Source organism: Natator depressus, chromosome 8 (assembly GCF_965152275.1).
Source record: "Natator depressus isolate rNatDep1 chromosome 8, rNatDep2.hap1, whole genome shotgun sequence".
Lineage (NCBI taxonomy): Eukaryota > Metazoa > Chordata > Testudines > Cheloniidae > Natator > Natator depressus.
In genome coordinates, this window is record NC_134241.1 from 45,623,278 (window position 1) to 45,650,674 (window position 27,397).

The window sequence follows — 27,397 nt, forward strand, 5'->3', positions numbered from 1 at the left end:
ACTTTCACAAGTTATACTGAATTAAAATCAGTAAGTTGTTCTGTTGTAGCTTACTTTTCTTCCTCATGCTGTTCTTGTTTAGAAGCCCATCCTGTGCCATCTTTAGGCACAATGATTACATTAGGATCATTGCCTTTGTTCTCTGCTTTGAGACTAGGGAGGTTAGCAGGGGGAGGCATCCTCCGTGAAATGGCAACTTTTCCAAGACTCTGTAATCCATGGCGTGCGGCAACTGTATGCCAAAAAGAAAAAACATTAATTTTTCACTTTTTTCCTTAAAATTCACACTGTTCATGTAATGCTACAGATTTAGTAGAAGAAAAAATTGTTTTACCACAATATTAAAACAAACCAAAAAAAGGGCACTAAAGATTAAAAATCAAGCCCCTTGAAATCTACAATTCACTGTCAAGCAGGAGTTATAAATTCCTTGCTTAGAAGAATTCTGAAATAGTTTTCGTAGTTTTGAAGCTAATGTATTCTGATGTCCTCAGGATCAAACTGAAAATGGATTATATGAGCCCCAAATTTACAGTAATTTTTCAAAACTAAAAAACCATTAAAAATGGCAAAGATCCTTTTGCAGGACTTCAGAAAGAACGTGTAGATGGGTTTCCCACCACAGTGTGGAATGAAAGTGATATCATTAAGAGAAATTGTAACTGACCAAAACAATGAAGGTGACTGTATACTATTCAAAGGCACAAATAAACTGAAAAAAATTCTCTAACATCTTCCAAATTATAGTAATCTCAGAGGTTATTTGGAACAGATTAATTGCAATTATTAGATAAAATTTTTTGAAGTTAACGGTCCCTTTAAATGTACTTAAAAGAGGGTCTTCAAAGATAGAACAGTAACTTAAAAATATAATGACAGGTTTCAGAGTAGCAGCCGTGTTAGTCTGTAGCCGCAAAAAGGAAAGGAGTACTTGTGGCACCTTAGAGGCTAACCAATTTATTTGAACATAAGGTTTCGTGAACTACAGCTCACTTTATCGGATGCACTCAGTGGAAAATACAATCAGGAGATTTATATACACACAGATCATGAAAAAATGGGTATCATATTGAAGCACTAAGTTACATATAACCAGAAGTAATATTACACCTAAATATTACACCTAAAGCCTTTGCTATCATGTTTTCCATCTAGCATCTTTGTATAACATACAATTTGACATCTTGTTGCATTTAGATCACACACTCCACATGACCAATCCCAAATATGGCTGTACTAGCAGAGCTACAGAACATAAGTCAACTCAATCTACTCACCTGTGGTTTTCTGTGTTTCCAGTGACTTTCCCTTGTAAGTATTAAATAGACTGAGTGTTGCATACTTTGTTTTCCCATCCTTTGCTTTTGTGCTCTGACTTGACTTTTCCGACATTTCGATGGAAACTCATCGAGTCTGGTACCTCCTGCTCACCCCTCAAAACCAATCTTAGTATAAAAGAAAGGAAGAGTTAATTTCAAATCAAATCCCATATTAAATTTTTAAATAAAAAGTTAATAAATACTCAAGTTAATTGAGAACATATTCTTAGTGCATTGGAAGTTACTGATATTTCACCTAGAACACTCTGGGTACTGTCATTTTAGAAGGCATTAAATTCATAATATCCAGCAATTTTTGTAATACTAAAGCAACTATTTTAAAGGATTTCAGACTTAGCAATTTGAACTTTTTAACTACCTAACTTATAAAGGGGCAACTTCTGGTCAATACAAAATCCTATGGAAAAAGGTAAGTCAAAAGTGACCAGGTCATGCAATGGTTATTCCTGCTGAGTTGGATCCTCTCTCTCAGTATTTTTGTCCAAAACTAGATAATGGAAGGAGAGCTGCTCCTGGTACTTCTGCCCAAACACAGCGGATGGAAAGAGTGTGCTTTTTTGGAACATGAAACCTATTCCCACTGGCATATTTGTTGAACGAACAAACATCCTCCCTACACTCAAACCCTGTTCTCTGTGGAGGCAGGTTTTTTCCTGTTTGTTTTTTAAATTTGGGCATGCACACCTTTGGAAAGGATTATTTTCCACGGGAAGAGGAGTTTCTCAGAAATTCTGAATGGGCTGCACTGCTTACAGAAAGGGTAAATGCCCCCAAAACATTTCTAGTGTTTCACCCCTCACCAGCAACGTTCAGTGACTTCACCCACTGCAGCAGTCAGTAGTACTGCTACCCCCAACTTTGCTGTAAAATACATTGGAAATATTTGGAGGTTCAGGAAAACAGCTCCAGCTCCTGATACCCAGCTTCCTCCCAGTAAGGATCTACAATGGAGACAGCAACAAACCAGTTTCTGAACCAATGTTTCCAGTCTGTTCCCTATCAAAACCTGAGTCATAACTGAACTTGCTTGCAGGCTTTGTGTTAAGGGGAGGAAGACTCCTTCAGTGGACCTCCACATAGGGAAACAACATAACTATTTCATTTTGTCCCAGAGGCTTCAGGAAAAGCACCAGTACACTAATACCAATTTTTCCCTGCTCCTGTACCTCCTCCCTCCCAAAGACCAGTAATTCTTGTCAAAGTAGGTTTGTTCTGTGCTGGATGCACAGCTCACTAACTGGCTACAATCCAGTCAGCAGAGGGAGGGAGAAGTTTGCTGAGGATGCATTTGTGCATGGACCAAGACTCTATGGTTCTCAAAGCCATGGGTACCTCCAAAAATGTACACATCCTTCAGCTCAGACCAACTTAAGTGGGCAAGGTTAATCAGCAAGCTTTTTCTTCACTTCCAACTTCTCTCAATAGTCCTAAACAAGGTTGTTTTCAGGGGGCAGAAACTTAGATGGTATGTGGAACCACACAGGTGGTTAATGTAGCTGGCTGGGTCTCCTATGGTCAGGATAAATTCTTCACATAAGGGTCCTTTCTCACTTAAAATTATTCTCAACCTCCGCCCCCCAAGTCACCAACACCCACCTTCCTCCCAGAAAGGAAAAGAAAAGGAGATAGAGAGATGGCAGCACTCCCAGATCAGTCTTGAAATGGTGAATTGGAGCGATTTACGCCCATAACACAACAAGCAGCTATTATTTCACTGGTCCCCTTCTACGAGCTTCTATGGTGGCCTGCTAGCTTCATCTGTATTCTTTTTGTCACACGATGGGTTTGAGCTACAAAGCGCTGTGATCTAGGAGTTCATACCAGTTACGCTATTCCTTCTTCAGGGCTATCTGGCAGTAAAGATCAGGATTGATAACTAAAAGTGTTATCCCAAATACGACATACCTTGAAGATCTTGCAACAGGGCCACTGGTGTTTAGTGAGTTTTAATGTAGAGATGCATCCCTAAGCGGCAGTGTTCCTGCTCGATGTGGCTGCCTGTGTTCCACACCAGTGAGCATGCAATTAAGTGAAACACTTTTACACAGATAATTTAATCTTAGTGAAACTGGAAATATGGCACGTGCCTGACCAAGCTGTGATGTAAGATATGCTGTTATCCAACCTATCCATTTTTCAACACTCAGGAAAAATTTAATTTATATTTGCATGCTAATTAACTCAATGTCCAGTAACCTATGTCCTCTCCCTACCCCCCACACCCAGCTGCCATAACTTATATAAACAAATTTAACTCTTTAAATTCCTTTTACCAGAAATTAAAAAGCAGGTAAAAGCCTATTGCACAGATCATAGGCCCTCACCTTCATATCCTCTTCCATCACCATTGCCACAGGCAATGTTAGCAGTATCACTTTTTTCTATCCACTTCTCTCTATCCTCTTCCAGAGTATGTTCTCTCTTTTCCTCCTATGTATTTTATCTTTTTTATACAGCATTTTCTGCTCACTTTGACATGATGGCTCCTTCTGGGTTCTTCCAGAAGGCTACATGCTGCTCAGAGTAGTTGCAGGCACTGCTTCACAGCTGAGCCAAGTAAGTGAAGCCTAGGCCAATCAGATGGATGATCCTACAGCCCCGTAAATGGGAGCTATTCTTGCAGAAAAGGAAGCAACATTTCAAAGCCTTAAGAATCATTTCTACTCTCAAGGCCAACAATAGCACTACTGGAAGGCATCTCCTGCAAGCCTTTACAGACTTGTGGGTAGAAAGCTGTCACACCAGGTTCCCAAATCAATCTGCAAGATAATGGAGCTACCTAGCTCCAATGCTTTTGAAGATCCCAAGAAGGATACACTAAGCTGCAGAAAATGAAGAGGATGATATGCATGTACATCCCACACTATTCCTTAGGTATGCACTTAACCCTAGCAATAATGTACTGTGCATACTCAAGTATTCATCTATCCTAACAGACTGACTAAAAACTAATTTCCTCTTTACCAAGGTTCACACTGCTCGTTATTGAGAGCTATTTCCACACCAAAGTTCAACTTTCAAACCACCATTTTAGCTGTAGCACTGTTCAAAAATGAGGATTTTTAAAAAATTATAATTTGTATTATGAAACAAGCAGACAAAAAGGGGGAGTGAGAGGATGAGGTAATGAAATTAACAGAGTTTAGCAGAAAAATAAGTCTCATATCACCCCTTGCCTAACCAACACCAGAAGTAACTTGTAGGCATCATAGCAGAGAGCGGATTTAAAATAATGTAAAGTTTTTGCTCAAACTCTCCAAAAACTTTTCCCTTTGGGCAGAAACCAAGCATGGAAAACTTTAATCTATAAAGTGAAAATTACAGAAAGTTATGGTTTAGTGAAAACAGGGAATTACAACAGCAACAGTTAGGCAACCTTAACAGCAATTCTTGTTAGAATGACTGTTACAACATAAATGCAGAGTTTTTATGCATTCCCATAAAGCTTTCTTTACGCTGATTTTTTTTTAAACTTGCCATAGATAATTGTTCTATGCTCCCTTATGTTTACTTTTACACGATATTTTGCCATAGTTGGTTATATTTAAGTTCAACTAAAAACTTCATGAAGGTGATGATTAAACTGATTAAATTCACCTTCCTCAGTAAACTGGTTTGTGGGAAACTTTTTGAATTAGGTCAGTCAATACATTTTCATATTTAACTTAGTATAGGCATGCAAGTGAGTGCCAAAGAATATGGACTTCTAAGATAAACATTTTGACCAGGTCATAAACCCACACAACCTCTGCTCTTATTTATGCTTGCAATCATCTATGCTCCATAGTGCCATACACTGGATGTGTTAAGTACATACAAACATATGCTCAGCTGAGGATTTTAGATTCATTCGGTACACCAACTTCTTCAAAGTTAGTCCTTGCTAACATTGGTACGTTTAATCAATTAAATAGCTAGCCTGCTTAATATCTGATTACTTAACTTTTAATATTTACTATCAAATGTGCATCCATCAAGAGAAAACTATGCCTATCTGTTATTAGACATCTGAATAACAGTATCAAACAAATCAGTTAATTAAAAGGATATGAGATAGCTGCATGCCCTCAGGAAGCAGAAGCATACAATTTAAAGTCTCTAATCACTCACTAAAATTAAATAATTAACCTGATAGGAAGGAAAGGGATGTGCTACAGTAAATGAAGTAATAGCAACTGGCAGGGTTCACTGCATCCAAAAAAAGAAAAGTTTTATATGGTCAATGAACCATTTCGGGTCACTATAGTTACCATTTGCACAATTACATAAGGCATTATGCTTAACTTTTGGAGCAAAAATAGTACTTTCAGCCACTTAAGTTAGGACATCAAAAGTTAACTGTCATAACAAGACTTATACAAATAAATGCTCATCAGTTAAACCTACAGAAGTTGGTATTTTATACTACACTATTTTTCAGATTACAATAAGAAGTTTTCTGTCACTTATTTAAGTCCAGTGTTAAAGCACAGGGTATGTATATCTCCCGTACTCTGAGATCGTTCTAGTATGTAAAAGCACACCATATCAAGGCCCCATTATATTCCATTATTTTGTGGCCATAGATTACTGCAGAATTATGGTCCAGAAAATAAGCTCCTTTAAATGAAATTTCTCTCTCCCCCAAATGTGAAGGAAACCTTCCAAACATGAATACAGCAGAGAACAATTTAACTGTTAGAAAATATTTTAAATTTTGCACTTTGAAAGATTAAGACTAACTGCAAACTAATCAAAGAAGAACTTGCAGCACATGCAAAGGGTTATCTTTTCTTTATAGAAAACCACAAAAGGTGAATTCCATATAAAGAAGCTCCTTCAACCATTAGGAGGATATGAATGCCTCTAGCAAGTCCCTTTTCTTGAAAGTGGCCTATGTAGAGGAGTTGATCTAAACATAGTATCTCTTAAGGATAGTCTATCCCCTACATTTTGTAGTTTAATTACTTCCTCTATATCAGGGTACTCAAATAAGCAGCCCGTGGAGTTATTTCTTGCGGCCCTCCATAGGTGCCGAATCCAACAGCAGCCAAGCTCCCCGCCGAGCACACCACATTCCCGCTCCTCTGCCTACCTCCCAGTGCTTTCCGCCACCAAACAGCTATATGGCGACTCTTAGGACTTTCCAGGAGGGAGGAGCGGGGACACAGCGTGCTCAGGGGAGGAGGCGGAGCAGGGATTTGGGGAAGGGGTTGGAATAGTGGCAGGGGCCTCATGGAAGGGGTGGAGTGGGGCGGGGCCAGGGACAAGGGGGTGAGGGAGCTATAACTGAAGTAATTCTAAAAGTAAACGTGTGTTTTGTCGTTTGAGTGAGGTGCATTACTGAGTATTTATATTTTATTAAAACTAAAAGGTTTTAGTGATGCAGCCTTCGGGCCAATGTACTAGTCATCATGTGGCCTTCATGAGGATTTGAGATTGAGATCCCTTCTCTATATTTTTTGTCACATTTCTCCCACGGAATGGCAGTTTTATATACACACTTCTCATCGCCTCATGTTAAAGTGTCCAGTAAGATTTCTAAGTTCTAGTAGTCAAGAGACAGAGCATACACATGCTAAAGACAGAAATGAAAGGGGGAGATGAGAAATGTTTGCAGCAATGCAAAGGTAAGATGTCAGCTCCCTCACCAACAGCTTCTGATAAAGGGGAGGATGCTGGAATAGGACTCCTATCATGGTGCTGTCCCTGGGGCATGCTCAGGGGCTCCATATCTTATGATCCTTCAACTAATAGGTTCCTGATAAATCTGAAGTGCAATCTACTGCAAATCCCTGACTACTAAAAATCTCAATTTCCTACCACTGGAGTCCTCCTGGTTGGTGCAAGCAACGGCTGGGGCGCTCTGTTACTCTACCCCTACACATTTTATATATTGATTTTTTTATTTTTATTTTTTTTTAACTCACAAAATAGAAGTTATATTTCAAAGAACTGCATAACACATCAGGGACCTTCTCTGAAACATTAGTCAGGACTATCTAATTTGACATTTTGGCAAAGGGGTTTTATTTGATGTACAAGTATACAATACTCTACGATAGTTAACTAATCATATGCTGTACTTACATCACGATTTCTCCTCAAGATCTCTCCAAGTTTTACAAATATTAGCTAGATAATCACCACAATAATTTATAGAAGATAGGCAAATATCCTCATATTATAGAGTGGAAAAGAAGTGGACCGGTTAAATTGCCAAAGGTCACACAGTAAATCAACGCCATGGCTTGGAAAAGAAGAATGGTCTGTAGTGGACTGAGACTCAGAACTAGACTCAATACCCAGCTCTGCCGTAGATTTCCTGTGCAATCTTAGGCATCTCACAATTCATCTTAAAGAGGGCCTCATGATATTCACCACGTTATGAAAAAAAAATTCATTAATGTCTGTGAGGCACATATGTACCACAATAACAGAAGCCGTGTAAGTATCTAAGAAAATTGCACAGAAGTCAGTATTTCTGGGTTCCTTTCTATATTCTTTTCTAATTACTTCCTCTAGAAAGCGTAATCTTTCCCCTCTTAGAAGTAGGGTATTGATATCAGTTTGACAGTCATGTCAAGCTACAGTGCCAACATCCTTAACACACACCCTTGTTAATGGATACCCTGAAAAATAAGTCTCAGGTAAATCTTCAAATCTTTCTGCTACATGGGTGATTAAATGTAATGGCCTGTGTTCCTCCAAACCCATTACTGCTGGCTTTAGGAGAATGGTCCTGTTGCTTTACTGAACTGTCTCACGTGCAGAACAGCCCAGATGAAGATTAAGGTGTTAAAAACTGCAACAAGAATGGAAAATTTTCACTGTAACTGTAAATCTGGCATATTTCCAGATTCTACATCTTTAACCAAGCAGAGAAGTTGCTTCACAACTGCAAACCTTCACTATGATCTATGGCTAGAATGAGCCTCACTATATCCTGAAAAGTATGTGAAATCTGGTAAAAAATTTAATGTGTGGGTCATCTGAAGAACAGACTGTTTACTATATCACAGCAACAGATCAAGGCTTAAGAAAGTGAATTCTTAGGACTTGGAACCAGAAGTGACTTGATTTGGGGGGGGGGGGGGGGAAGAGAAGAGTCCAACTTTTACTTTAAAACATTCCTGGTTTATGGCTCATTTATAACACACTATTTTTAATAAATACACTCAGATTCCTGATATGTTATTAGGATTTTAATGTTTTATCAGTAAGTGCTAACGGTTTTTAGATTTTAAGCCTATATTGCAAACAAATATTTTAATGTGATATCAGACTAAAAGTTTCAAAGGTAAGCAAAAACTGAATGCAATATGGGGTTTTCCCTGTTCTAGCCACAGACCTCACAGCTGCTACAATCCACATCAGCATAAAGTTGGAGAAAAAACACTGAGAAAACACTAGAAGTAAAAAACAAAAAAAGCCCTACATTAATGCTAACATTAAGGTTGCACATGGTTATTCAAGTCACAAAAAGCGAACGGTTAAATATAAATATTAACCCAATTGATTTGTGCACATACACTACACAATAGTCCAACTGTGTGAGATCTTATTTCCAACTACCAGGTTACAGTGACTTAAGCTGCCAAAACTTTCACTTTGGGGACTGAAATTTTCCAGGCTTAATCTCAGCCCAGAGATGAATTTTGATCAAAAATGGTTCAGCCATTGGAAGTATGAGGTGAGCATGTTTTGGAGGGAGAACAAAAAACTTTCCCTATTAGTAAGAGGCATCTTTCTCTAACAGGCACCAAAATGACTTGGGAGTAGAAAGCTGATGTTTGGCATGAAAATAGCCCTCATTAAGTAATACCTTTCAGCAGTGAAAGGTGGCTTTGATTGACAGTATGAGCCTCTTCAGCCAGAAATTTTTCAGCACTTGTTTAGCAGTGTTAGGGATAAGGTAGACTGCACCTGTACATCCAATCAGGCTAATTTACCTGAAAACTACAAAAACAGACCCAATGAATGACTAACCACTTCCCAGAAGCCCTTGGCTAACTTATTCCACATTTTATTAGGCAGAAGCTCCCAGGACTTGGAGGCAAGCAGCTCTTTCCTTTGGACATTGTAAGATACATGAGGATAGAGTGTTCTAGTGTTATCTAGACAGAAATCCCAGGCTGTTGAACTTTTCCTATCATTTATTTAAACAAAAATACTGGGGAAAAATCTTAAGATTATCAGAGCAAAAAAGAGCCAATTTTAGGTCACTGATGACACACTTTTAAATGCAGGTGTATGTTTAAACTGGTTTAACTAAACTGATGCAAGTTTGTGCATAGCCATTCTTATTTTGGTTTACAAAAGTTTTAGCTTAATCAGTGGTTTAAAAAAAGAACAAAATAAGCATGCCTATGCACAAATTTGCGCCAGCTTAATTTAAAAAAAACATGTCTTAATTAGTGCCTTACACAAGATTTTTAAAAACAGATTGTGCAGTGTTTTGCTACATCTTTAAGATGTAGGGAGATGGTCTTTCAAGTTTTCTTCCCTAAAACATCAAGAATCTCAGGTCTCGCATGAGAGTAGGTCCTCCAGCAAAACTATGGACATCGCAGATCACGCTCATTAAGAGCTCTTGAGCTTAAAGTGTGGTGGTAATGGTGTCTTTAACAAAGACATCCCTTATTCAGTATAAGACACTGAAATGAATAGATTTAAAGCAAAACAAGAGCTTTAAACAGGGACTAAAACTCCTTGCCCCGTTCAACAATCACTTTCATTCCTGTAATGTCATTGTTTCACTAATTCTACAGTCATTTTTCAGAGAAGACAAGATATGAATTTCTAATCTAAGCCGCTTGTTCTTACATCTCATTAAACTGCTAACACACACAATTGCCAAAGAACCCATAACCAAAACAAAATCCAAGTCCCCTTACCACCTCCACCACCATCACTCAACCTCCCCCCACCCCCACAACAGTTGAGAAGAGGGAACAAGGAGTTGAAGAATTTACCCCTGGGGGAATTCTGCAACAAAAAATTTAAAATTCTGCACACAATATTTTCAAATTCTGCAAAACAATATAATCACACCAGTTTCAATTATTTTTGGTCATTTATTTCAAAATACCTGTCAGCAAGTATGTCTGGCAACAAAACAGATTCCTTACTAGGCATATTAATACAGAACTCTGAGCAATAATTCATTTAAACCACAATACAGAATTGTATTTCCTGCACCCCTCCGAAGCAGTGCAAAGGCTTGGGGGAAGTCAGTGATAATGGAGGAGCTGAGGGAGAAGGAAGTAATTACTGGGAAAGAACTAGAGTGTGGAGGGTTGTTGGATATGGGTGGGAAAAGTATGGAACAGGGTTTTTTTTTTTTTTTTTTTTTTAGGGGCAGGAAGGGATTGTTAGGGAGCTTTCCCCATGCAGACCCTGGCTGACCCCATGTATCCCTGTACCCCCATGTGTCCCTCCACCCCCACTCAGACACCCCCTCCCCCCATCCCCATGTGGCCCTCCACCCCTACCCTGTCCCCATGTGTCTGTGCCCCCACTCAGCCAACCCCCGTCCCAATGTGGCCCTGGGCCTCCACTCCCATTCAGCCCGTCCCAATCTGTCCTCCCCCACTAGCCCTTATGAGTCCCTGTCTGACCCCACAGCAGCCCCATGCTGTCTGTCTCCCCATATCCCCCATCTCCTGATCTGGCCTGACAGGCACTGTGAAGAAGGCAGGCCCTCTCTCTTCCCTAGCTGGCTGGGAGCTGCTGCTCTGTTCTATCATCACAGCACCCTCTGGTGGGCAAAAGGCAGAACTGCAGCAACTTTCCAGCAGAAGCTTTTTTCTGTGCAAAAAATAAAAATGCGTGGCTCATTAATTATGCAAGCAGTGGCATGGAATTGCCCCAGGAGAAAAGAATTAATTGGTCAGGGATGGTAAAATGCAGGTAAAGAAGCAACAGGTGAGCAAATCTCACTTTATGCTTCTAATAAATAGCCATTGCTACAGTTGTGTTCAACATGCCTTAAACATGCCCTCTAGCTTCGTTAAAGCCAACTTTAAATCTAATCAGTTTTTAAAATGGATTAAGAGTAGTTTACCGAGTTCCCCATATAAATTTACTGGTTTTACAAAATCATATGGTCTAAAAGTGCTAAATATTAAGAAAAGGGGACAAGAGTAAGGGTACATAACAGAACCTTTTAATAAAGCACATCTGTAAACACTTGTGTCCAAGGTGCGAAACTTGTACTTGCTCTACTAGTCATGAAGCATCAATGCTTCACCACATATGCAACGAATAGCAAGCTTCCCCTACCATTTCTTGAATTACAGTTAAGAATGTTAAAGTCTACAGAGTTGCCAAACACTGCAGCAGTTACACAACCTATGCCAGATATACAACATAAAAACACCCTGTTCAAAATACAATCTCATACCTATGAATTACAAGATTCCACCAGCTGAAGAGTCTTGACTGAGGGGACTGGTATTGGCATAGTCTGTTTTGTAGAGGTTCTTATATCACTCATCACTGTAGTATCTGATTGTCTTTCTGTAGTTCATTATACGATATCAAGTATCGCCAATCCCAATTGTTCAAAATGTGTTTAGACCCCAAAATGATAAGATTGGCTTAAAAAGTAATGAGATATTGAAAAATAATCAGCTGGGGTTCTTTTTAATTGCCTTCCGGTTTCTGAGCCTTTAGGGCAGTGGTTTTAGGGCAGGACTGGGTCACGGAATGTAAGGCACTGGGCTGTTAAAAGTCCCATTGGTGGTGCTGCCCAGCTAAGGCAGGCTAGTCCCTAGCTGTTCTGACACTGCGCTGCGCTCTGGAAGTGGCCAGCAGCCAATCCGTCTCCTAGGCAGGGGGGCCATGGTGCTCCACACACTGTCTCTGCCGTGAGCACTGTCTCTACACTCCAATTGGCTGGGGTGGTGCCTGCAGGCGAGGGCAGCACATGGAGCCCTCTGCCCCTCCCCTCCCACAGGGCCTGCAAGGACATGGTGCCAGCCTCTTCCGGGAGCGGCGGTGGGCCAGGGCAGGCAGGGAGCCTGCTTCAGCCCCAATGCGCCAGGGGACTAGCAAGCCCACGGGCTGGACTGAAAGCCTTGATGGGCTGGATCCAGCCCGCGGGCTGTAGTTTGCCCTCCGCTGCTCTAGACTCAGCTCCCTTCAGGAAATTTTTTCAGGGCAGCTCCCATGCCCAACTGCAAATTAAACTTCATTCCAGAATTATTTATATCAATGCACAAAAGATGTTCTAGTGGTTAAGTGTTTAAGCCCTTCTTTCCACTCTAGAAATGAATTTGCCAGAACAAACATGATTTGTGCCCTGTATGTCCCCTATCTACTTTTTACTTTCTCAATACATCTATGCTTTTGGAGAAGATGCTATTCAAAAGGAGATGTGCACAATAAGTGCTTGCATACGTGGGGAAATTGACTGGACTAACTATTCTGGGGGAAAAACATAAGGACACTAATTTTTCTGGAATAAAGTGACATTCTTGAATGGTGTGTTCACACAGGGAGCTATTATGGAATTTCAGAACAGTTTATTCCAGAATAGCTATTCCAAATATCTACTTGTAATATCTCACTCTATTCTATATACAATATTTTGTTTTCGTTTCTGTTTTGTAAGAAAATAACCTGACTGCAATATCCTCTCCAACTTGTGAGGGTGGAAAGAATTTCATGTGGACTAATCCATTGCTTTCAAAAAATTTGCCAGACGTCGTGTGTAAAAAACACGTAATTTACATTTTATGTAAAATCAAGCTTCAGGTACTTTTCCTGGACTTCAACCACAAGTATAAACAGTATCACAGGGCAAGACCCATAAATGAAATAATTTATCTTTGACAAGTGAAAAAGTTGTCAGAGCATTAATCTGGAAGGGAATAAAATACTATAAGGGACTACACATCCTTACTTGGAACCCATCAAATTACGTTTTGCATTTTATTCTTGAAGCAGTGAGCAGTCAAACAACTGGGGGAAAAAAACTTTTTCCAAGAGATTCTTCGCCACTAACATTAGTCTTCTGACAGGATGGATAAAAATCAATGTTTTTTTTAAAAATTAAAAAAAAAATCAGTTTTTAAATTAAATCAGATTTTTTTTAGAAAATGCTTTTTGAGGAAAAATCTAAAGATAGTTTTAATTAAGATCTATGATGAGATATTTGAGCTATAATGTAACAGGGATTATAAATTCTAATTCTATAATATGAGAATATATTCATGTAATTTTTAAGAAAAATTTTGTAAGTGAGTTCCACTAGGACTAGGGACAAAAGGAAAAGTATTAAAGGTCACATGATAATCTGATTTTTTTTTAAAGCTGGGCTTGTGCTTTTTTGCTACTTTATGATGCATGACGAAGGCCTGAAAGGTTTTCTTGCCTTTTTTTTTTAAAGTTAATTTTTCTAAGCAAGCAAGCAAAAAAGTCAGGAATATCAAATATCAATTCAGAGGTTCTCCCCCCTGTGAAGCACCTGGCATTGGCCACTGTCGGAAGACAGGATACTGGGCTAGGTGGACCTTTAGTCCGATCCAGTATGGCCGTTCCTATCTCAGAGGATGTCTACTTCAATCTTACACCTAAATGAAATATTTGAATCTTTAATAAAGCCTTCCTCTTACTAAAGGCTCTGTTATGATTTTAAGTTGAAAAAGATGTTTAACAGTAAGTAGCATTTAAAATAGTCCAAGTAAAAATCCCTCTTCTTCTCAACTGTCCAACACCTTTGACTCTTGTGATATTATGATTTATCAGTTCTCCAGCCAACCACCTTTCAGGCTAGATGGGACCTGAATTTCCAGTGTTACTCCTGAGGGCATTCTGTACCAAAAAAATAAAAAATTCTGCGCCAAAAAAAATAAAATTATGCACACAATACTTTAAAATTCTGCAACATTCTGCAAATTTTATTTGTCAAATAAATGTTTGACACATACCTTGGACACAAAGGTACAGCGTTTGCTTTTGACCTGTGTTTTTGCACTAGTAGTCTCATTTTGCCATTAACTAAAAAAGTACTACATTAAATTTAAAGAGTACAAATTATAAAAAACAACATGCGTTAGCGCAATCTGTAACTAACAGTTTATAAAGAAATGCTAAAAACTTAATGTTATGTAGTGTTGAGGTATTCATAATAAAAACAGTAGTCTATTTGTTAGTTTGTATACTGTAGATATTGAAACTGTTTTCATCTCTGCATTTTATTACACTATCTTCGTACTTCATTACAATTTCTATCTCCGTCTTCTGCTCCTTGTGTTTTTAACTCTCGTGCGGTCACAAGTTTAGATCTCCCCCTCCCCCCAGTTTAACAAACCTATCCAACGTTCATCTTTTTTCACATCTTTCAGCTGTGTTCTTTTCTGACCTGTTTCTGTTCATATTTCAGAGTAACAGCCATGTTAGTCTGTATTCGCAAAAAGAAAAGGAGTACTTGTGGCACCTTAGAGACTAACCAATTTATTTGAGCATAAGCTTACGTGAGCTCACTTCATCGGATACATACTGTGGAAATTGCAGAAGACATTATATACACAGACACCATGAAACAATACCTCCTCCCACCCCACTCTCCTGCTGGTAATAGCTTATCTAAAGTGATCATCAAGGTGGGCCATTTCCTGCAGAAATCCAGGTTCTCTCACCCCCCCCCCCCCCACACACACACACTCACTCTCCTGCTGGCAATAGCTCATCCAAACTGACCACTCTCCCCACAATGTGCATGACAATCAAGGTGGGCCACTTCCAGCATAAATCCAAGTTTAACACACCACACAATCCATCGTCTACAGCCAAGCTCTGCGATACAACCGCATTTGCTCCAACCCCTCAGACAGAGACAAACACCTACAAGATCTCTATCAAGCATTCTTACAACTACAATACCCACCTGCGGAAGTGAAGAAACAGATTGATAGAGCCAGAAGAGTTCCCAGAAGTCACCTACTACAGGACAGGCCTAACAAAGAAAATAACAGAACGCCACTAGCCGTCACCTTCAGCCCCCAACTAAAACCCCTCCAACGCATTATTAAGGATCTACAACCTATCCTGAAGGATGACCCAACACTCTCACAAATCTTGGGAGACAGGCCAGTCCTTGCCTATAGACAGCCCCCCAACCTGAAGCAAATACTCACCAACAACCACATACCACACAACAGAACCACTAACCCAGGAACCTAGCCTTGCAACAAAGCCCGTTGCCAACTGTGCCCACATATCTATTCAGAGGACACCATCACAGGGCCTAATAACATCAGCCACACTATCAGAGGCTCGTTCACCTGCACATCCACCAATGTGATATATGCCATCATGCGCCAGCAATGCCCCTCTGCCATGTACATTGGTCAAACTGGACAGTCTCTACGTAAAAGAATAAATGGACACAAATCAGATGTCAAGAATTATAACATTCATAAACCAGTCGGAGAACACTTCAATCTCTCTGGTCACGCAATCAGAGACATGAAGGTCGCTATCTTACAACAAAAAAACTTCAAATCCAGACTCCAGCGAGAAACTGCTGAATTGGAATTCATTTGCAAATTGGATACTATTAATTTAGGCTTAAATAGAGACTGGGAGTGGCTAAGTCATTATGCAAGGTAGCCTATTTCCCCTTGTTTTTTCCTAGCCCCCCCAGACGTTCTGGTTAAACTTGGATTTATGCTGGAAGTGGCCCACCTTGATTGTCATGCACATTGTGGGGAGAGTGATCAGTTTGGATGAGCTATTGCCAGCAGGAGAGTGAGTTTGTGTGTGTATGGGGGTGGGGGAGTGAGAAAACCTGTATTTGTGCTGGAAATGGCCCACCTTGATTTTCATGCAGGTTGTAAGGAGAGTGGTCACTTTGGATAGGCTATTACCAGCAGGAGAGTGAGTTTGTGTGTGTGGTTTTTGGAGGGGGGTGAGAGAACCTGGATTTCTGCAAGAAATGGCCCACCTTGATTATCATACACATTGTGAAGAGAGTGGTCACTTTGGATGGGCTATTACCAGCAAGAGAGTGAGTTTGTCTGTGGGGGGGCGGAGGGTGAGAAAACCTGGATTTGTGCTGGAAATGGCCCAACTTGATGATCACTTTAGATAAGCTATTACCAGCAGGAGAGTGGGGTGGGAGGAGGTATTGTTTCATGGTCTCTGTGTATATAATGTCTTCTGCAATTTCCACAGTATGCATCCGATGAAGTGAGCTGTAGCTCACGAAAGCTCATGCTCAAATAAATTGGTTAGTCTCTAAGGTGCCACAAGTACTCCTTTTCTTTCTGTTCATGTTATAGCTAATACATTATCAATTCTGTGTCAGGATCTATAAAATTAAAACTAAGGCTTAAAAAAATTACAGGGCAAACAGATTGGACTACGAAAGCCTTAGATCAATACAAACAATGAGGAAAGGTTCTACCAGTAAGCAACGTGGCAATTCCATGATGTCGAGTCCAGCCTCCATCCCTAGCTAATGGAAATGGAGAGGGTGTTATCAGGTTACTTTTCTCTTGTACCCTGCCTGAAGACATCATCATTTACAGCAACCTCTGGATTTAGGGTGTCTGATAAATTTGAAGTTCCTGTCCTTCTCCCCCAGGTTTGTTGCTAGAAGAGGGAAAGAATTCTCTCAGTGTATAACTCTAAATCCTCGTTGCTAGCGTGAGGGCTTCTTCCCCCTCAATATCTCCATCATCTTGTCTTTTCAGCTTCATATCATATACTTGGTCTAGACTAGAGTTAAGTCTACATAAAGCAGCATATGTTGACCCAACTATGTCAGTGTCTCCACTACAGACTTCCTCCCGCCTATTTAAGTGCCCTATTACACCATCATAACTCCATCTCCATGAGACGCATTGGGCTTATATCAGTGTAGTTAGGGCAACACAGTGTCTGTGTAGACACTGCATTCCTTACATGGGCTGTTGGCTGTCATTCTTGTCAATTTCACGGTTCCGACAGAGCCGTGAAATTGACAAGCAAGTCGGCTCCCGAGCCAGGCTGCTGTCAGGTCTCCACTCCAAGCTGGGCTGCTGCCCAGGCTCCCTGCTCCGAGTGCTGCTGCCCGCCAGGTCCTGGATCCCTGCTGGAAACACGGCAGTTGACCAGACTCTGGGGTGCATCTACCCACCAGAGGTGAGAAGCCCCAAGTGGCTGTCCCCCTGGTTCTGGCTGGGATCAGGGAGGCAAGAAGCCCCAAGGGGCAGCTGGGCTCCAGTGCAGAGCTGAGAGCTCTCACTCTCAGCCCACCCCAGTGCCCCTCTTCAGTCGGTGAAAGCGCTCCTAGTGCGCCACTGACAAAAGGAGGGTAGTGTGGAAGTGGTGGCTGTAAGTCAACCTAAGATAAGTCTATTTAAGATTGTTGTGTAGACTTGCCCCAAATCTTTTGTCCAGGCCCTCATAAAAATTACATAGAGCTTTTTTTTTAATCAGATCTGAGTGCTTTATAATCTTGAGTGTAGTTATCCTCACAACATCTCTGTGAGTAGGGAAGTATTACCCCCATTTTTACAAATGGGGAACTGAGGCACAGAGAGACTAAGTGACTTGCCCAAGATCACACAGTCTGTGGCAGAGCAGGGAACTGGGCTAGTGCCTCCCTGTATATCCCACCTTGAGTACTGCAACATCTTTCATTTGGCTGCCCTGATACACGTTGCCTGTCCATACCGAATAGAGCCACTAAAGTCACCTGCCTTGTCTATCAATTTGATGTCACTTCCCCATTTAATTAAATAAAGTTATTTGGGATGAAGACTTCACAACCCAGATCCAGTGTCATACTACACAGTATGCCCAATCTACTTACTTACATACCTTCTACTGATTGAAACAAAAACCCACCCAGGCATAGCAACACCCTAGACAAGCTGTCCTAAAATGTGCAATCTTTTACTTGCAACCATTTCACTTCTCAGAACAGACTGTTATATCTGATTTCCCCACAGGCTGAAGATGCATTCTATAAATCTATATAACCAGAAGTACTCCAGTAAAACTTCAACTCAACTGTAACTTTTGCAACTATTTTTGCAGAAGTTTATTCCAAAAGCAATGTTTCCATTTAAATGGTTTAAATAACGAGTAAAGAGAATTTATGCTACTACTGCATTTGAAAGGTACAGTCCTCAAAAGCAGGGCTTGTGAAGAATGGTTTGCACATATATCTCACATTTTATCTATCTTACTAAGGACTTTACAAAAGTGGTGATCTCCATTTTACAAATTAAGAAAATTAGGCAGTGCAGTGAGTGGGTACATTCAAGGCCACAGCATGTTAGTTCTAGCAGAAGACAGGTGATGAGACCCAGTCTCCATCTAGATATTAGACCATGCTGCCTCCCATTTTAGCTCCACTGAAATCCATTATAAATATACTTTCTTAAAAGGTAAATGTCATCTTTTAATGTTTATCAGAGAATATGCTGTACTCCATGGCACAAGCCATGCTTTTGTCAAAGGCGCACCAAGTCCTAAGGACTGAAAATGTTCATTTCTTAATTCAAAGAACAACACTGAGTAACAAACATACTATAATGCCCCTATATTAAGCTTGATTAAAAAAAAAAGACATTTTACTCTGAACTTCATAGTATGGAAAGAAAAACTGAGAACTGACAAGCTTCTAGCAGCACAGATATCAAAGGTGACCTACCAGGGGAATAAAATTAATTTTGTGCCCATTTTGCTTCTCTACTATGTAGGAAGGAGACTGGAAGGTTTCTTTAAAAAAAAATTTACATCAGAGATTCTGTAGAAGATTGAAGGACAAGTGGAACTATATCACACTGGACAAGAGACTGAAAACTAAACTACTGAGAGGGAAATGGATTTTTAGTCTAACTGTTCAAAAATTTTGTAGTTTATTTTTTGCCAACACCTATTTGACTCAAATGCTTGAGAAACACTTGGGAAGGAAAAAAGGCCTTTGAATTAAGGGGTGAAAAAACCTCCCATTACACATCTGAGACCAGAAAAAACTGAGAAGAACTGTCTGACATTCCTGTTACTTAACACAAAAACACAACAATTAAAAAAACCAAAACCCTCAGAACATCACTGCCTTCACTCCCCAAAAGTCCCCCTTCAGGCCTTTTTCATACATTTCACTCTTTTCTTCATGAATTCCTATTTCCCTTTGTAAGTCACTTTTAAAAACTTAAGTCTGGAATCCTCTGAGACAGGCTGGGTGGGGGCAATGGGATAACGAGAAACACAATGGAACAGCATGTATATTGGACACCACTTCTGACTACAGACTGGGATGCTTCCTGTTGATTAGTCAGCAAAGAAACATTGCACTTTCTTGGAAATCTGTTGGGCTGTGTCTATAATTAATCTTTGCCCCCAAAATTTCCAACCATTGCTTCCCTCAGTGGTGAGGCCCAGAATGCTTAATGTAGACCAGCAGCAGATCTAGACAGCACCATGTTAAAATGCCAGCAGCCTCCTGGAACCATGTCTACACTAGCACTCCTACTGCTGTAAAAATGGCATAAACAAGACTTTAGTGAGCTGGGTTTTATTCTGAAGCTAAATGAAATAATCCTGCAATGTCTACTCATCCTGTTCACCTCAAGTAGTACAAAAACGTCTGTCTCATCATAACCTAGACATTATAGAGCATAGAACCTTGGACATGATAGGCAAGTATCCCATAATACGGGCATAAAATTGGAACAAAAACTGCAACTACAAACTAACATTAACTGCATTAATTGTATTGCCCATGCTTTGACCAGTGATAGATGAGAAATTTGAAATATTTTAGAGGAAGAGGAAGAAAGAGATAAAATAACTAAACTGCATTGACCAAAAAGACCCTTTGATGCCCCATGCCTCCAAACTTGCAACAACCCATTTGTGAGATCAGTTGCCTCAATAGGGAGGAAAAAGCTCAGTTTCACCATACAATATCCCTGTACCAAGTGCCTTCCCCTTCGTGGCTATTCATACGCCTGGGGGTGAGCAGGGAAGAGATGCTGCTTCTGCAGCGCCCCATGGAGCTCACAGTGCCTGCAAAGAGCAGAACCAATCGATCACTCTTCTCATGGAGCCAAGAGAGAAATACAGGTTCAACCCAAGCCATCCTCAAGAAAAGGAAGAAAAAAGGACCCATTACTCACTGCAAAGAAATAAGGCCCCTTTGCTCAGCTCCAGGGACCAGCACTATGGGGCTCGTTTCACCCTCCCCCGGAACAGCGCTATGGGGCTCAGGTCTCTTCCCCCCGCGCCTGACCTCACCTCCCCGCAGAGCAGCACTGTATGCTGGGCCCCTTACCCTCGCCTCATCTCCCCCCCAGCAGCACGATGGGGCCGGGCCCCTTCCCCCACAGGAGAAAGCAAAAGAGGGCTAACGGGGAGCCCCCCACAATCATCTCCTCCCGGGAAGGTCTCGGGGAGCCCTCTCCCTTCTCCATGCCAGCGGGCAGAACCCTCTCCCCTCGCCGCAGCCCCTGGGCCCTCCAAGCTCCCCCCACGCCGAGCGGGAGCGGGCCCCAGACGGAGCCCCCCCAGGCCATGCGGCGCAGGCCGCTACCATCTGAGTGCCGCTCCCACCGGCCCGGCCCGGCCCCGCCCGGCCGCGGGGGAAGCGGCGGCGGCGAGCTTCGCTCCACTAAGGGAGGAGCCTGCCGGGCAGCTCCCCTCTCCCGGCTCCCTTGCGGCCTCTTACCTGGCGCGCAGCGTCCGGAGTCGGCGCTGCGGCCTGTACCCGGCTGCGGGACTCGGTGAGGCCGCTACCACCGCGCGAACCGCCTCCACACAGAGGCCAAGATGGCGGGCGGCCAAGCCGGCGCCAACGGCGTCTGACCTCACCGCGCAGCGCCCACGCAGCACCGGTCACGTGATGCCTGGCTGCCGCAGTAGCCTGGGCGGATTCCTCCTCTCCGGGGAGTCGATAGCTCCACCTGCAGGAGCCTGCTGGAACTGCCCTTCCAGGGAGGCAGGCACTGCAGCGGGTGTGGGAAGTGCGGGACACTCAGGTCACTCTAACCCCCAGGGGCACCTCGTGGCTTTGGTTTCTCGAGGGTTCTCTTTTGGGGTCAGCCCAGAGGAGGTTGGAGAAGCTCCAGATTCCTCCCTGGCCTTCCTGACTCTTGCAGGACACAGCAAAGTTTGCAAATCCCAGTAAACCTGAGGCCCCTGCTCGGCTTGTAAGAAAGCTGTGCTGGTTGGATGCTGGATTAGGAGCTATCACACACCTTGGCAAAGAGCAGGTATTGCCAGCCTGCCAACATCCAGGAATCAGGCTAAAAAAATCATGAGATTTGAAAAATAAATGGGAAATTCTTTCCCTTCCCTTCCCTTCTATTTTCTGAGTTTGTGAGGTGCACACAGGTTATGTTTCCAATCTGTTCTCTGCAAGGACAAGAGCTAGAAACTAAGACCTGCTATTCACAGAGGGTATGTCTATACTGCAATTAAAAACTTGCAGCTGCCCATACCAGTTGACTCATGTTTGTGGTGCTCAGGCCAAGGGGTTGTTTAATTGCAGTTAGTAGACATTTGAGTTCAGGCTGAAATGCGGGTTCTAGGATTCCAGATGTGGGGATGCAACAATTAAATAGCTCGTTAGCCCAAGTCCCTCAAGCCCGAGTCAGCTGACATGAGCCAGCCGTGGATGTCTAATTGCAGTGTAGACATACCCAAAGTTTTTGTACAGTATAGCTAGTTTAGATAGGGGTGAGATTTTTTTTAAAAGTATATATTTATACCAGTACGGCCAGTAGTGTGGAAGCTATTATATTGGTGTAAAGGCACCATATAGCAGTATAGTGGATTCTCCTTCCTGTACAGGAATAACCTGTACTGGTGTAACCGAGCCCAAACGAGGTTGTATCATGTAGTGGCCTAGTGGATACAGCACTGGACTGGGACTCAAAATAAAGGGGCTTTTTTAGAGATAAACCGGTGTAGCTAAAGCAGTACTAGTATTGTGTGCAGGCAAGGCCTCACTTTCATTTTAAAAATGAAATATGAGATTCACATATAATTGTTTCCATGAGCTGTGGTTTAAGTAAACTACCAAATACGGCGAGATGCTGGCACTGCTGAAGAGAGCCTGTAAAAACTCTCATGAGGTTTGATGTTTTACGTTAAATCCCCAGGTCCTAGAGTCAAGTGATTACATAAACAGAATTGCCAACCAAAAGCATTCAAAAATCATCAGTTGGGCCATAAAATAAATCAGAAGACTGGTTTAAAAATAAGATTAAAATTTAAATTTGGAGTCTTTCTATCTGCCTTCTGATGTTTGAGCCTTTAAGGGTCATATTGTCCAGATTTTCTCTGCAACCGTGAGGGCTAGAAGTGTACTTTTTTAAAAAATGAAAGCAGAGATTCTCACATAAACACAAGTCTCCAGGAGCTGGGGCTATCAGAAAATACGGCAAGACTGATGTAAAAATTGCAAGAGCTGGCAAAACTGACAAGGTAAGTTTCAGGCCTTTGTGCGTGCTAAAGACTCAAAGGCCAGGATGAAAATAAAAGGAATCAAAAATGTATTATTTAAAAAAAATCTTATGATTTTTGTGGGGCCTGAATAATGAATTCTGAACATTTGGGGGTTGGCAATGCTTTAATGGGGCACCTGTACCACAGTAGTGATTTTCTGTAATATTTTTATGAATGATATACATGACAGTGACTTACTTGACTAGGGATTGTAACTCAGTGGGTCCAAAACGGTTAAAAGCTGCTCTTGTTGCATATCAGGAGACTGGAGGCATTGAGTCACATAGCTGTCTGAGATGGTATAAAGGGATTGTTAAGGACTACCTGAAACTGATCTATAGAAGTGGAGGCTCTGAGATGACTTTGAGAATGCCAAGGACTGAACAACTGACACCTACCCACAGGAAACTCTGGCAGGTGGAACATGTGAACCCACAGGAGGATAGTAGCCCGAACCGGGCAGGTGCCTTGGATAAGAGCTGGCCTTTGGAGAGACCCAGGGCTCTCACCTGGAACAGACAAAGAAACAGAGGGAGAGAGCCAGAAATGGATTTGACTGCAGCTTGGAGCACTGGGTTGGTCAGGATGGATTAGGTCGTGATCGTTGCTTCTCTAGGCCAACCCAAGGACTTTCCACTGCTGTGTTTCTGTTGACTGATAAATCCTACTCTGTTTTGAGAAGGCTGCCTGGTGTCACCACAAACACTTGTGAGGTGCATTGGTCCTTGAAGAGTGAAAAAGTCTCTGACTAGGAGTCTTTCTCAGTTGGACTCGCTGGGCAGAGTTCATGGTGTGAAACGGGCCTGCTGGAGCCTAGCAGCTCAGTCTTGGAGGCGTTGAGGCCATGTGGCCTACCCTGGAGAAGAGTGGAACCTTAATGGGCATAGCACACTGAAGGTATTCCTCCAAGGGACTGTTTAAAAGCTGGAGAGTAGAACCAATCCTTCGGCTCCATCACAGTACCAAAACAGATTTAGGCCCTGCTTCTGCAAATCTTATTTCAAGGCACACTACTCGTTTCACTCCCAAAGTTACCAACATCCCACCACAAATGTGGCGACCTCACTTTGATTGTTGAAAACTCTTGACATCAGAAATAAAGACTCATAATTCTGAGATAACAGAAGGAGTCATTTACATAAAAGGAAGAAACCCTGCAGCATTTTTCTTACTAATTATTATTTGAATTACGGTAGTGCTTGGAAGTCTCAGCTAGAGATTCAGGCCCTATTGTTCTAGCACTGCAAAAACACATAGTGAGAGATGGTCCCTGCCCTAAACAGCTTGCGATCTACACGGACAAGACAGACAAAGGGTGGGAAGGGAAACAGAAGCACAAACAAGTGAAGTGACTTGCCTAAGGTCATACAGCAATCAGTGGCAAAGCCAAGAATAGAACCCGGAGTGAAATCCAGGCTTCATTGAATGGCAAAATCTCCATTGACTTCAGTACAGGCAAGATTTCATCCTAGGTCTCCTGACTACCAGTCTACTCTTCTATCCACTAGATGGCATGGAGATCTGTGGCCCCACAAAGTTGTGAGACCTCCTGATCAACCTCCTTTTGACTTACCAGACCAGGGGGAAGAAGCATACCTTGGATTCCACCACCCAGGTACTTGTTACAGAGTCATCCCACCACCCTCCCAGCCCCGAATGTCCCCAAAATTGTCTCCCTGCAATGTCCACCTCTCTCACTGACCACTTACAAAAGTTACGAAGTTTGTTGCTCCTTTAAAGAGACAATACACTGCAGCTTATTAATTTAACTGGGGTTTGACAAACACTCTATTTCAATCACAGCACTGAGCTGGTTTATAGGAAAATTAAAACAAGGTCATTAAACAAAAAGCTATAGGTTTATATGATACCAAGTATAAGGAATAAAGATAGAAAGGGTTACGAGCAAACAGAAGTAAAAATATGCATCTAAGACTAAAACCTGCTTTAACAAAGTAGGGTATCTTGTACAAAGAAGTGTTTCTCACCAAGTCTCTTTTCCACCATGGCTAACCAGACCCTCTGTCCAAGACCCCACACACAGAGCTCAAAGCACTGGGCTTCTTTGACTCCTCAGGATAACTTAGGGGCTTGCTCCCCCTCTTTTCGTAGGCCAGTAAACATTGGAAATGTATTCTTCTGAAACATATCTCCAGATAAAGTTCCTTTCCCTGCTAGGTGTGGATGCCATGCTGTCTGGCGTAGATTTCATGCTGTCTCTTCTCCCCCACTGAGGATTTTTACAATGCAAATTATCTCTTCCGCAACCTCCAGTACAAATGAATAGCCCACTGAATTTGGCCACACCTGGTTTGAGATGTTGGCCCTTTTTCCTTTGTCTGGAGAGAACCTGTTTATCAATTCCCCTAACCTGCCTGGTTTAAAAATATTTTAGTCACATATTTCCAGCATATGTCTATAAAGTCTTTTGGGGTTTTACCATACATGCATCATGCAAAAATATTAATGATCGCTGAGTTATTAGTTTTCCAATGGTATATTACATGCCACCTTTTGGGTAAATATCATGACAACAATGTGCCAGCTGTCACTGGGGAACTTTTAGGATCACATGGGTGCAGGAGTCTCTCTGTGTAGTACTTTTGCAGGATCAGGGTCTTCAACTGTAAGCTCTTTAGGGCACGGACCGTGACTTACCATGTCTTCTGAGAAGCACCTAAATCACATTTTGATGCCATAAAATAATGAATACGAATAAGAGCACTATTTTCATTATTTAGACTGAGGCAGCACCAATGTGTGCGAGATCCTTTCTAAAGAGAGGAAGACACAGGCCCTGCTCAGAGAACTTACAATCTAAAAGCAAGAAAATAATATGTTGAGGAATTCTAAATAATTTGCCAATAAACATGCATCAAAAACCCTAGAGTCCCATACATGCTCATATGTGTATTTCCCACCAGACAAAAAATACATTTCAAAAAAACACATATCTTGGTTTTATTTGTTTTGCTTATTTTTACTCACGTAGATGGGAGAGGGAGCTGGGTGACCTGGAATTCTCATCCTGTATCTGCTACTGAGGACGGTGGCTCCACCCACACTATAAATACCCACATGTCCAGAAATTGACTCAACAGTTCTAGGAAACCATTTCAAAAATCAAAGTCAGTATGCACGGCAGGGAGGAGGGCAAAACCTTTTAAGTGTCCGTTGAAAGCTGTTCTTGAGCCTAGCTAGCTCTCTTCAAGGGCTTTGTTGGAAGTGGCATTATGATATCAAGATTCGATGGCCAGAAGTCAAGATCCAATGGCTGGAAGTTGAAACTAGACAAATTCAGACTGGAAATAAGGCACACATTTTTAACAATGAAGGTGATTAACCACTGGAACAATTTACCAAGGGCTGAGGTGGATTCTCTCCATCACTGGTGATTTTTAAATCAAGATTAGATGTTTAGAAGATATGCTCTAGTTCAAACAAGAATTAGTCCAGTGACGTTTTATGGGCGGTGTTGTGCAAGAGGTCAGACTAGATGATCACAGAAGACTCTTCTGGCCTTATAAACTATGAATCTCTGCTGTTTCTTTTATGTTGTTGAACGAAACTGCCACAGGAAAGCAGGTCTCTTTAAAGAGATCAGGAACTAAAGTATTACAGCTGTTCCAAAACAAACAAACAAAAAAGGTATTCATTCTGCTAGGGCTCAATCATGCAGATTTGAGGGCCACCATCTTGACTGACACTAGGGATCTCCAGAACTGAAAGCATAGGTGTCTACAGCTTCGTCCTTGAGCTAAAGAGCCAGGTTCTTTAACTGAGAGCTGTAACAGATCCATATCCTCTGTGGATCAGGATCCATTCCACACACTGACCAGGGGTTTACACAGATATTTACTGCCAGGAACTATGTTTACTACTTCTCATAGACATGGTCTTCCCTGGAGATTTTACAGGGTGTGAACTGCAAGTTTCCACCTTAACATGCTTCACATTCACACCCTTCAGACCTGCCACACCATGAAGCAGCCACCAAACCTGAGGGAGAGGGTAGGAGTGGAGTTAGCTTACCTTATGTTTTGCTAACACCAGGTGACTGCAATGAAAATGCCCAGCCACGCCCAGCAACACGAGTCATTGGTTAATGGTCCACCAGTCCCTTCCCACAAGCCCCTGGGAACCAATTCCATGTCCTAATGTATAAAATGGGGAATCAGGACAACCCAGGGAATTATAGATCAGTCATCTTAACTTCTTACCCACAGAAATAATGAAGCAAATAAACAATCAATTTGTAAGCACCTAGAAGAAAATAAGATAATAAATAACAGTCAACATGGATTTGTTAAGAACAGATCATGTCAAACTGACCTAATATCCTTCTTTGACAAGGTAACAAGCCTTGTGGATGGAGGGAAGTAGTAGATGTTATATCTTGACTTCCAGAGAGATTTTGATACTGTTTCACATGACCTTCTCGTAAGCAAACTAGAGAAATATAGCCTAGACAAACCTACTATAAGGTTGGTACAGAACTGGCTGGAAAACCGTACTCAGAGAGTAGTTATCAATGGTTCACAATTGAGCTGAAAGGACATATCGTGTTGGGTCCTGCTGATTTCTGTCCTGGGTTTGGTTCTCGTCAATATCTTTATAAAATGATT

The 27,397-nt window shown here is 41.7% G+C and overlaps 1 protein-coding gene across 15 annotated transcripts in view; it reads right to left on the minus strand.

The window, feature by feature from the left end:
• PRRC2C (proline rich coiled-coil 2C) overlaps positions 1 to 21,148 on the minus strand; it is a 114,977-nt gene extending 93,829 nt beyond the window's left edge. For all 15 annotated transcript variants that reach the window (XM_074960910.1, XM_074960907.1, XM_074960906.1 and 12 more), the window contains exons 1-3: positions 20,992 to 21,148; positions 1,278 to 1,445; positions 55 to 232 (exon numbers count right to left, since the gene is read on the minus strand). In XM_074960910.1, the coding sequence (XP_074817011.1) occupies positions 55 to 232; positions 1,278 to 1,392 (293 nt within the window). In that variant the 5' untranslated portion in view covers positions 1,393 to 1,445; positions 20,992 to 21,148. The remainder of the gene's footprint in view (positions 1 to 54; positions 233 to 1,277; positions 1,446 to 20,991) is intronic.
• Between the last annotated feature and the right edge of the window lie 6,249 nt (positions 21,149 to 27,397).